The sequence below is a fragment of the Wyeomyia smithii genome, chromosome 3 (assembly GCF_029784165.1).
Source record: "Wyeomyia smithii strain HCP4-BCI-WySm-NY-G18 chromosome 3, ASM2978416v1, whole genome shotgun sequence".
NCBI lineage: Eukaryota > Metazoa > Arthropoda > Insecta > Diptera > Culicidae > Wyeomyia > Wyeomyia smithii.
Genome location: NC_073696.1, coordinates 226935274 through 226948133, shown reverse-complemented (window position 1 = coordinate 226948133; position 12860 = coordinate 226935274). Strand labels below are relative to the sequence as shown.

General features: G+C 37.1%; 1 protein-coding gene across 1 annotated transcript; it reads right to left on the bottom strand.

The window, feature by feature from the left end:
- Window positions 1-2740: 2740 nt before the first annotated feature.
- LOC129729095 (uncharacterized) lies at window positions 2741-11301 on the bottom strand. The gene is given in 7 exon segments (XM_055687575.1): window positions 2741-2896; window positions 2948-3096; window positions 3142-3290; window positions 3415-3505; window positions 3508-3618; window positions 7667-7843; window positions 11298-11301. Coding segments are annotated over 7 exon segments (837 nt in total).
- Between the last annotated feature and the right edge of the window lie 1559 nt (window positions 11302-12860).

Here is a 12860-nt window from a genome sequence, read left to right as displayed (position 1 = left end):
GATAAATATTCGAATGTGGGGGGGGTCAAGTAGTTGCTATTAAATTTTAAAAACAATTTTTAAAACTACAATGGATCAAAATAAAAAAAAAGGCAGTAATACTAATACTAATAACAATAGTAATAATAATAATAATAATAATAATAATAATAATAATAATAATAATAATAATAATAATAATAATAATAATAATAATAATAATAATAATAATAATAATAATAATAATAATAATAATAATAATAATAATAATAATAATAATAATAATAATAATAATAATAATAATAATAATAATAATAATAATAATAATAATAATAATAATAATAATAATAATAATAATAATAATAATAATAATAATAATAATAATAATAATAATAATAATAATAATAATAATAATAATAATAATAAAATCGTGGAAATTGAGTTGATCGTTTGAATTGAGAAAGGTTTCACAGAGCGCAAATGCGTCACAATTGTATGTATTTATTAAATGAGAAAATAGATCGAATTTGGGGATGATACTTCTGCAATTCCACTGTAATACAGTGATAAAATTCCTAACCTCTTTCGCCGTATTAGTCATCGAAAGATATGATAGCTGAAATGAGGGGCCAAGTTGCTGCTAGTTGCATCAAAAAGGTTTTCACTGTAGGAAGAAGGGCAAGAAGAATATTTTGTAGGGGATCTGGTATGTTGAATGTTTTAAATATCCAGTCCACAATATCAGAAAATTTTATGAACCCTGTTTCTTTTTTATCTTCTGATCGAGAAATGGGTGCACGAGGGGTTTTTGGTGCCCCAGGAAGCGGTGGGTACTCCTGGTTTGATTTAAAATTAAAACCGGGAGGTACTTGCTTCGGTTTTTCTTCACCGCTTCCTTTTTGTGTTGGCTTATTGGTCATTCCGCTAGGGGTTATCTTGCGACCTTTGCGAGAAAGATTAGGAGAGTTGATCATTCTCCTCTTCCTAGATCCTTCTGGCATGGCATAAGAACACCCTTCGACGGGATCGTCAGATGTACCCTCATCGGTTGGCAAAAAGGAAAAGATGTTTCCTGTCGAGGGTGGCTCAGCACTCTTCAGCATTTCTGCGAAAGAGCGCTTTGATCGTTCCTTGAGGGAACGCTTTATTTTTTCCTCGCGCTGTTTGTACGCGGGACACGCCGAAAGGTCATGCCGAGTTCCCTCGCAGTAAAGACACTTTTCAGTATCCTCACTGCAAGCGGTCTCAGCATGATTGCCTCCGCACTTGCTGCAGCGTGCCTTGTTGCAGCAGTAGGTGGCTGTATGACCTAACTGCTTGCAGTTTTGGCAATGCATGACCCGCGGTACGAACAGGCGTACAGGCAGACGAACCCTGTCCAAAGAGATGTAGTTCGGCAGTGCGGATCCGGCGAATGTTACACGGTAGGAATCCGAAGGGAAGAACTTCTTCTTCCCTTCTTCGATGGATACTGAATGCAATTGCTTGACATCCAGTATCTTTACATCTTGAATCAGAGGGTTCTTGAAGCAGCCAACCCCGTGACGCAAAATGTCATCGACCGTGAGGCTTCCTTCGGTAACCACACCGTCGATCTCCACGTCCTTGGCAGGGATGTACACGCGGTACTCTCTCGTGAAGAGCTTGTAGCTAGCAATTGCGTTTGCTTGCTTCAAGCTACTCACAACAACTCGCAATTTGTTCGGTCTAACCTTTGTAATTTCGGTTACGTCCGAAAACTGTTTTGCCAGGTCCTTGCCGATTTGAATTATATTTAGAGGCTTCTTTATGGGCCTGAAGTAAACTACGAACGGACCTTTCGAAGCATCTGGGTAAGCTTTCACCCGTGTTGCCGGTACCCTTGGTACGGGGCTAGGTAGCGGGGAAGGTAGAGGGGAATTGATGGGGGAGATCTCAATCTCTTCCCCAGTTGTTTCCACATCCAGGAATAGTTGCACCTGCATGTCGTCCATTTTGCGGGAGCGTCACGCTCTACCGCACACAAACGATAAATATTCGAATGTGGGGGGGGTCAAGTAGTTGCTATTAAATTTTAAAAACAATTTTTAAAACTACAATGGATCAAAATAAAAAAAAAGGCAGTAATACTAATACTAATAACAATAGTAATAATAATAATAATAATAATAATAATAATAATAATAATAATAATAATAATAATAATAATAATAATAATAATAATAATAATAATAATAATAATAATAATAATAATAATAATAATAATAATAATAATAATAATAATAATAATAATAATAATAATAATAATAATAATAATAATAATAATAATAATAATAATAATAATAATAATAATAATAATAATAATAATAATAATAATAATAATAATAATAATAATAATAATAATAATAATAATAATAATAATAATAATAATAATAATAATAATAATAATAATAATAATAATAATAATAATAATAATAGTAATAATAATAATAATAATAATAGTAATAATAATTATAATAATAACAATAATAATAATACTATCAATAATAATGATAAAAATTCTAAAGTGAATACTTCACCGAACGTCTAAGTCACGACCTCACGGCTGATAGTAGGAATAATCGAGCGTCTCCACAGAACAAACAATGACGATCCAGCTTCGTGTTGTGACACAGTGGCCGTATCCTACACGCGACTTGTAGTAGCTTAGTAGCTTAGCTGGATTTCACAACGTCTTTTATTGTAACCACAGTGCAGGTGCCGATTTGTTCAGCATTCGCACTCAGGGAAATAAAACTTCCTCCGGGAATCGCTCCACTATTTTATTTCCCGTTTGTTTGAATATCCGCTGAAATGCCTCCTCAATAAGCAGAATCAACACTAGGCTCAGCAACGAGAAATTTTTAATGGTGGTTCGGTTGATGAAATCACCTTAAACCTAAATCGTTAGTTCGATAGCTGAAATTGGTTTAGGGCTGAGAACGTATACCTAGCATCTTATCACCCCGAAAAGATTTTCCAGTTTGATTTTTCCATCGCCAACCCTAATTTTAATATCTAATTCGGCCACCGTAGGATGGTTTTCACCGTTGATAACCTTGCGATCGAGTATGATCCGGACGCTGCCTACGCTATGTGCTGAAAATGAATTTAAAAAAAATAGTTTTATTTCATTTTTGTAACTAATGCAAAACATATTGAAATTTCCGGTGAATTTTCCATCACCCTGTAACGAAAACTGCAGAATCTCTCCATCTACCAAGTAATGACCTTCCGCATATTGGTGCGGTAGTTCCAGTTAAACACTGTACACTTTTCCGTACTCCTCAACACTGAAAAACGCAATCATTAAATTTGGAAAAGGTTTTACTGCGATATTTTTGTCTCCAAAATCTAGTAAAGGGTAGGAATTCAGAACAAAAAACTTCCCACTCAAACGTGAGCTCAAATATTCACTTTAGTTTCGTCAGTCGGAAGTTTCCGGGACCGTAGGCCTCGATGTCCCTGATGGTGACGCTGATGCCCCGGCCGGGTATACTTTCCGCCACTCGATGGCTGGAATGTCCAGCTCTGGTATGCCGCGGACCAAATAAGGCCTCAGTGTCTCGATTGATTGTTTTATACATTCCGTCAGATTCGGATCGTCCTGCAGATATTCGGCTGCGAGCGGTATATATTAAATCGATCAGTAACGATTCGATGACCTGAAAAAAGTTGATAAGATCGCATTTTTGACTGTCTAAAGAAATGATATAAAGAAAAGTTGAAAACTTGGTAGAGATATCAGGTTAAATAGCACTGTGCTTCAAATGAAAATAAAATGCAAGAACTTCTGAAGTGACCTAGTGTAGGTTGTAGGTCTTGTTGAGTGTAACATTCGCTCATACTAGAAATTTTCCAAACACCCCCAAAATCTGAAGTTATGGTCAAAATACGGTTTTTTGAACCTCGGCGCATATAATATTTTTTAACTCAGTCATTTGTCAACCGATTTTCAATATTAAAGCAGTTTTAGAAAGAAGACAAATAGAGCTTTCAAAATATTTACAGGTTTGTTCTAATATCATTAAAACATGTTAAGTTATTTGAATTTATATCTAGTTTTATAGTCTTTTTCACGCAAGTTTTCAATTTAATTTTAAATTTGCCGTCTATTTCTGTAAGAAACATACCACAAATACACTATAATTTCAAAAGTATATTCAATTCCGAATCAAATGATAACAGTTTTGTGGAAATCGGTTGATATTTGGCTAAGTTATATATTTTATAAAGAAAACCAGAATTTTTGGCTTCTATCGCACATTTATTTCACGGAGCTACAAATGTTGAAAAAATGCAAGAACTTTTGATGTGACTTAGTGTGGGTTGTAGCTTTAGTCAAATGTTACTTGCGCATTTACTTGAAGTTTTTCAAATACCCCGAAAATTATAAGTTATGTTCAAAACCCTGGTTTTTACGTTAGCTCACATTTTTATGTTTAATACGGTTATTTTTCAACCGATTTTTTTACATTTTGGCTGTTTTGGAAAGGCGAAAAATAGAGCATTTGAAGCATATAAATATGTCTACAAAGTTTACCTATATGTGATGAATAGTTTCAAAATAAATACGACGGTTTATGTTATTTTCAAATTTTTCCAAATTTATTCGCAAATTTTCACACATTTTTATAATTATGGAGCTTCAATTGCTGTATAATTTGAGAAGTTCTTTTTAGTACCAAACGAAAACAATAGGTGTTGTTAATGAAAATCTGTTATAATTATGCTGAGAAATGATTTGATGAAATCTAAGTATATGGTGGAAAACATCAAGTCATATCTCAGCCAATTTATAACAGATTTTCATAAACAACACTTACTGTTTTCGTTTGGCACTAAATGTACTTTTCAAATTCTACAGTATTTAAAGCTCGTTCATTACAAAAATGTGTAAAAAATTGCGAATAAATTTGGAAAAATTTAAAAATAACAAACTATTTTATTTATTTTAAAACTATTCATCACATATAGGTAAACTCCTTAGACATATTTATATGTTTCAAATGCTCTATTTGTCGTCTTTCCAAAACAGCCAAAACATAAAAAATTGATTGAAAAATAACTCAAATACACATATAAATGTGAGCTAAGGTAAAAAACAGGATTTTGACCATAACTAATAATTTTTGGAGTATTTGAAAAACTTCAAGTAAACGCGCAAGTAACATTTGACTAAAGCTACAACCCACACTAAGTCACATCAAAAGTTCTTGCATTTTTTCATCATTTGTAGCTCCGTGAAATAATTGCGCGATAGAAGCCAAAATTTCTTAAAAAAAAAAAAAATATATATATATATATATATATATATATATATATATATATATATATATATATATATATATATATATATATTTATATATAAATATATATGTATATATATATATATATATATATATATATATATATATATATATATATATATATATATATATATATATATATATATATATATATATATATATATATATATATATATATATATATATATATATATATATATAACTTAGCCAAATGTCAACCGATTTTTACAAAACTACTTTCAATTGATTCGGAATTGAATGAACTTTCAAAATTATAGTATATTTTAGGTATGTTTCTCACAAAAATAGACGGAAAATTGACAATTAAATTGAAAAATTTCGTGAAAAAGTCTAAAAAATTAGATTTAAGCGCAAATAACTCAACATATTTTATTGATATTAGAACAAACCTGTAAATATTTTGAAAGCTCTATTTGTCTTCTTTCTAAAACTGCTTTAATATTGAAAATTGGTTGATAAATGACTGAGTTCAAAAATATTATATGCGCTGAAGTCCAAAAAATCGTATTTTGACCATTACTTCAAATTTTGGGGGTGTTTGGAAAATTTCTAGTATGAGCGAATGTTACACTCAACAAGACCTACAACCTACACTAGGTCACTTCAGAAGTTCTAAATCGCTGTAGCACAGTGTAATTATTGAATACATAACACATAATCACCAAACGCGACCGAGAATAGTATAATGTAATCCTAGTACAATGAGAAGTTTTGAATTCAATAGAAAGCTAGCAGCCACAGTTGCTTTCTCTACGTTTGTATTCAAAAATAGTAGTCAACCAATTTTAATGATAATATGACTGGCTCGGTGATGTTTTCTTATAAGATATATAGGTGCGCAACTAAGTTCTCGCTGTTTTATAACCGCATCATTTCAAATCAACACCGTTCCGCTGTGAAGGTTTTGTTTGGTTTCAACAGTTCATAATGAATAATACCAGGTCGGTATCCCACTAAATACACAGCCTAACCTTCGTAGCGTGTATATTCGGCTAAGCCAGCGACGTAGCAATATGACCGGGTAACAGCAAGATTTTCTTTTCTTCGGATTGCTGTGATGAATTCATTTTGCATCATCCGTCACGATGTAAGAAAGAAAACCCTTCTTTTTCACCGGTGGAGCAGTTGCTTACTGGTAATAAATTAAAACGCCTAACGTCCCTTGGATTAAAATCATAAATCATGATGCGAGGCCTAATAAGCCATGCTAGCCTAACAAGCCAGTCGTCGTAGGCTCGAGTCTCGGCTCGGAGAGACTGTTAGTGTCAGTAAGATCTTAGCGCTAGCCTCGCAATTGTCTTGTACACTAAACAGTTACCTGCGAAGTCTGTGTATAACAAACAGAAGGTCAAGTTCCGAATCGGAATGTAGCACCAAGGCTTTGCTTTGTTGGCAAACTATAGGTACTCTTCCATCACCGCTAATATGAATTCGTGGTGGGAGGTTGATACTGCATTCTCTGGAACCTCATGTACTTAGTCTTCTATGCGTTTATGGCCAGTCCAATTCGCCCGGCTTTAGTCTTGAGTCTGATGTAAGTCTCCGTCATCTTCTCAAGGGTTCTTGCTACAATATCAATGTCATCGGCGTAGCCAAAGAGCTTAACACACCTTTCAAAGCGATGTTGAATAGCAAGCACGAATTCATCACCTTGCCATAACCCTATTCGAGATCCGAAAGGACTCGAGAGTGTCCTCGGAACTCGAACTACGCAGATCACCCGATCCATCGTCAACTTGACCAACTGTGTCAGTTTATCCGGAAAACCGTAATTGTGCATAATCTGCCATAGCTGATCTCGATCGATTGTGTTGTACACCAATTTGAAATTGTATTCTCGGCACTTTTGTAGGCCCTGCCGTACCGCGAATATTTGGTCCGTGGTGGCGCCCATAGATCCCGCTTGATATTATCTCACGAACTCCCTCACAAAGGGTGGTAGACGACGGCACAGAATTTGAGAGAGTACTTTGTAAGCGGCATTCAGCAGCGTGATTGCACGGTAGTTGCAGCAATCCAACTTGTTGCCTTTTTTGTACCCACCATCCACTCCTACGGTACTACCTTATCCTCCCAAATCTTGGCAATAACGCAGTGTAGCACCTTAGCCAGTGATTCGCTTTCGTGTTTCAACAGCTCGCTGGAGATTTGGTCAGCTCCAGCGGCATCTTTGTTTGTTCAGCCGGCCGAGTTCCTCTTTAAGCTTCTGGAGGTCAGAGGCTGGAATTCTGTCGCCATCTGCGTGTAAACCGAGTTCTACTACCACTCCGTCGTCGACTCTGCTACATCGTAGTTGAGGTGCTCGTCGTAGTACTGTTTCAACCTTTCAATCACCTCACACTTGGTCGTGAGAAGGTCTAGGTCCCTACACATGTGAGCTTTTTGCTTGTCGCCTTTGCGGGAACTGTTCAGCTTCTTGTAGAACTTTCGCGTGTCATTCGCACGGTAGAGTTCCTTTATCGCCTCGTGATCTCGATCTTCCTGCTGGCGCTTTTTCTTCCGAGACCGAGTTTTGTCTGTTCCGTGTGCGTCGCACAGTGGGACGAAATCAAAAATAGTAGGACATTGGTGTTTGTGACGAAGCGTATGGTTTTAGCGTTTCGATGTCTTCTAGAAAGTTTCTCAGCTTTTTGACGATAATTTTTTTTCATTAAGGGGGTTGCACACCAAATAAAAAAATATTTTTTTATTTCTTAATGAACTTGGTAATTTGCTTCCGACACATTGTAGAATTAGCTATTACGAGCAAGTTTGTAGAGCATTGGAAAATTCTATCTCTGAACCTGACAAATTTATAAGTTATTCAAGTAAAACACCCCTTTAAAATGTGTTTTTGCGTGATAACGCTCTTATCTTAATTTTGCCATTGTTCAAGTATTCTACAAACTTCAAACTAAGATTAATTGAGCAATTCTCGCTGAAACCGTCCCTCTGGTGGCATGAGGTCTTTCAAAAAGGATATTTTTATATCTCAATGATTGAAAGTAGCGAAAAAATGAGAAAACCACTTAGGTTAGTTCATATTGATGGACCCCTCGGGCACAAATCGGTTAAACGGTTTTTACAAAAATTGATTTTTGAGCAATTCTTGACCTTTTAATTGATTTATTTCTCTTAAATTTGTCATTGAACCCCCTGCAACCAACACATCGATGTCAAGAGGAATGATAGAGCTTTCATTTGAAGTAGAAGAAAATTGGCCGCTATCTTGGATCTCGCCGCCATCTTGGATTTAATCAGAAAAACGTATTTTTGAGCAAGTTCACAACCACCGATTTTGAATTTGAAACCACCATTGGAAAGCTGAGAAAAAATGCTTTAAGATACATTCAAAACATTAGGTGAGCATTGAGTTTACCTTGTCATTCTGGTCACTTTTCAAAATCGACCTTCAAACAGTACAACGCATGACGTGCGGCCAATATCAAATCATGCTGAGCCTGTGGTGTGTGTCCGTGTGTAGTGTATATTAGGGGCCATCCATGTTCCACGTGGACAGATTTTTAAGGATTTTGTTTCCCTCCCCAGATGTTGGCAGCTACTTTCAGTTTCATTTTATTTGGATACTTATACCCTCCAATTGTGTATATATATCGTACTGGAATCGAAGGAGATTGATAGTAATTTTTCGGAATTTAAGTTGCAACTTTTTTGGATTATTTTCAATCAACTTTTTTTTTAAATCGGACAACCAGTGCCCGTAAATGAGTCAGCCATGGACGTTTGGTGTTTTAACATGTGCTCGGAAATTTTAGCAGTGTTGAAATGTGTAACTTTAAAAAATCTAAAAAAAATAAAATTCATAACAATTCCATTTCGTACCAGCTAATCTGACATAAACAAGACGTCAAACAAATCGGATTTTTTAAAGCTACACATTTCAACACTTCGCTAAAATTTCCGAGCACCTGTTAAATCACCAAACGTCCATGGTTTATTTATTTACGGGCACTGGTTGTCCGATTTAAAAAAAAGTTGATTAAAAAATAATCAAAATCCAAAAAAGTTGCAACTTAATTTCCGAAAAATTACTATTAATCCTCTTCGATTCCAGTACGATATATATACACAATTGGAGAGAATAAGTATCCAAATAAAATGAAACTGAAAGTAGCTGCCAACATCTACCTTTCCACAAGATATGTGAAAATTGTGCCATAAAAGTGCAAAAACAGACATAACTCCTCCAAATAAGGAGATAACGATACACTTTCTTCTAAAAAAATGTGACAATTAATCTTAGTTTGAAGTTTGTAGAACACTTGAACAATGGCAAAATTAAGATAAGAGCGTTATCACGTAAAAACACATTTAAAGGGGGTGTTTTACTTTAATATCTTATGATTTTGTCAGGTTCAGAGATAGAATTTTCCAATGCACTACAAACTTGCTCGTAATAGCTAGTTCTACAATGTGTCGGAAGCAAGTTACCAAGTTCATTAAGAAATAAAAAGTTAGTTTTTTGTTTCGGTGTACAACTCCCTTAATGAAAAAAATTTATCGTCAAAATAAAGTACTCATAAATCTGAGAAACTTTCTAGAAGACATCGAAATGCTAAAACCATGCGTTTCGTCACAAACACCAATGTCCTACTATTTTTGATTTCGTCCCACTGTGCGTCGGTAGCGCTCCACGTTCGTTCTCGTTTGGTGTTGCAGCATTCTCGCTCGTGCTGCATTCTTCTCTACCACTAACTGTTTGCCCTCCTCGCCAAACCAGCCGTTTCTCCTGTTCGGAGCCAATGGACTACCAAAGTGGACAAAAAAACCGCGCCGAGAAACCGCGAACGGCGAGGAAGTGCAAGGGTGACGCGCTCATACTCAAAACTGACAGGTCTGAGTACTCTTGAGATCTTGAAGGCCATGAGAGGTGACACCCAGCTGAAAGATTTGGGTGAGGATGTTCGGACCATTCGTCGATCTCGCACTGGCGAAATGATCCTGGAGCTACGTAAAGCCGCAAAGAGGAAGGGAGCTCGTCAAAGAGGTAGCCCTAAAAGTGTTAGCCAAGCACGTCTCGGAAGGCTCCAAGTGCCAGGCTAGCAAACCGGCTACTAAACCGCAGGCGTGAGGGTGACGCAACTAAACCTGAAGCACTGCTACGCGGTATCCTACCGTATCCCTACCAGAAACGGTAACTGGGTAGCGAATAAGTCCAGGATGGCGACCATATGGACGACAGGCAGGTTTCCGGAGATTGAGTCAGCCTCGAATGAAGGCTACGTGGTTGCCAAGGTGGACGAAGTATTTTACTGCAGTTGCTATGTTCCGCCGCGTTGGTATACAAAGAGGTTCGCCCAGGTAGAACTAGCGGGTCTAAAACCGTTGATAGTGGCGAGTGACTTCAACGCTTGAGCTGCTAAGAGGGGAAGTCGCTGCACTAACTAGAAGGGCCCGATTTTGTTGGAAGCTGTGGCGAAGCTAAACTTAGATCTGGCCAATGTCGGTGCTTAAATTAACTATAGCAGAAACGGTGCGGAATCGATCATCGACGTGACGTTCGGCAGCCCGGGACTGATCACGAACTGGAGGATAGACAACGGCTACACTAATAGCGACCACCAGTCACTCAGCTATCGCGTGGACACCAATACACCAACCACTCATGGCTTGAAGACATCGCATTTTGATGCCGATGTATTTTCGGAAGTAATAAGTATGGACCTCGAAGGGGAGAGGGCCCCCTTGAATGCGGACCTACTTATTGCCACACTACCGCGGTCGTGCCGTCATGCTTAGGTCTAGTCAGCCTAGAAATAAATGCCTCCGGCAAAATGGTAGACCGACGCTATAGCCGACCTCTGCAGTGCGTGCTTTCGTGCGAGGCGGAGGATGCAACGCGCGCGCATCGTTGCACAAAGATCGGAGCTCTAGGCAACATTCAAATCCGCTAAGGTAACGCTTAAGAGCGCAATAAAGGCCATCCAACGAGCCTGTTTCGATAGACTTTACGACAGTGCCAATACGAACCCATCGTGTGACGTCTATAGGGACGTTACGGCCAAGGCCAGAGGCTAGTCAGCCCCGGCAGAGCGATCACCAGCGATGTTGGAGCGGGTCATTGAGGGAGCCTACGTGCTTCGGAGTCTCAAAGTGCCGGTGCCACTGTACAAGATTCTGGAACGTTACTTTCAGAATCGAGTTCTGGTCTACAACATACATGAGGGTCAGAAATGCGTACCAATTACCGCAGGGGTACCGTAAGGTTTAATCCTGGATTCGGTATTACGTCCATTTTCAGGTGTGGCGAACCAGTGTGGTCGAAAGCGTTGGGTACTTCTAGTTACCGCGAAAAACTGGAAAACTCATGCGCCTGAGGGTCGCTTGTGCGTATAGAACCGTATCTTACGAGGCAACATGCGTCCTGGCTGGCATTATGCCTATCATCATCATCGTCAAAGAGGATGTAGAGTGCTTCAACCAAAGTAATACAAGAGGTATACGGACCACCAGAAAGTCAACTTCGATGGTCAGGTGGTAGTGGGAATGGTCCAATTCTACCAAAGATCAGACACCTACCATTCGATTTCTGAGACTTTTTTACTCAAGATAAGATATTATTTGACTACCACTTTAAGATATTAGCGAATTACCATTATTGTTCAGAAATAATCGATATTATTCTGCTTTGTGAAATACACTAAAACTATGCCAAAACTGGTTTCGTAGAATCACCGTTTTGAGCTCAGTTTCTGTCCGATTTAAGATCTGTTTTTTTTTTTTTTTTTTTTCAAAAGATGGGTAGAAGGATGTTAATATGTGGACAAACTCTTAGAATTTTGATACAAAATGGCGTCGAAAAAACATCAAAAATTTCCAGTTTTTCAAAAATTCAAAATGGCGCCATTGTTGCTCCTTATGTTGAAATATCTTTAAACTCCGGGAAATTTATTTTCGCATCAAACTTCATCAAAAAATCATACATAGAAGCTGAGGCAAAAAAATTGTTGCACTGTGTTATAAGAAACGTACATTATTTTTTCATCGTAAAATCCAGATTTTCTTCTGCAGTTTCCTTAATAATAATCGGAGACTACAATGAAAAATGGACATGCTTTTATAAAGTCACCAAAGCGGGAAAGGGTTACCAACATTTTGGTAGAGATCGAAACGTTTTAGATACAATTTTTCTAATATTTCACCAGCTAGAACACATTCCTATGTCGCCTTCAAAAAAAACAAATACTCTGGAAAATAACGGAAATTTATCTAACGCGTAGAAAATTTTTAACCACATTTTCAATATTCGCAGAGCTTCACAAATATGGAAGTTAGTTGAACACTATGATTTCTTTGAGCTTATGGATGTCGATTTTTCTGGCTTTTGGGCTGTATTTAGACATTTTCTAATGATTATTACCAAATCTTATCTTGGCGTGACACACATTCAGGATAACTGTATTATGTCAAATATAACAATCTATTCGCAAGAAAATACCTTTTAGCACGGTTTCCGATGATCACTACTGGTGACACTTCAACAGATTTCTTAAACTTCAGCAACTCGACTAGCGACAGATGTTTGCAATATCG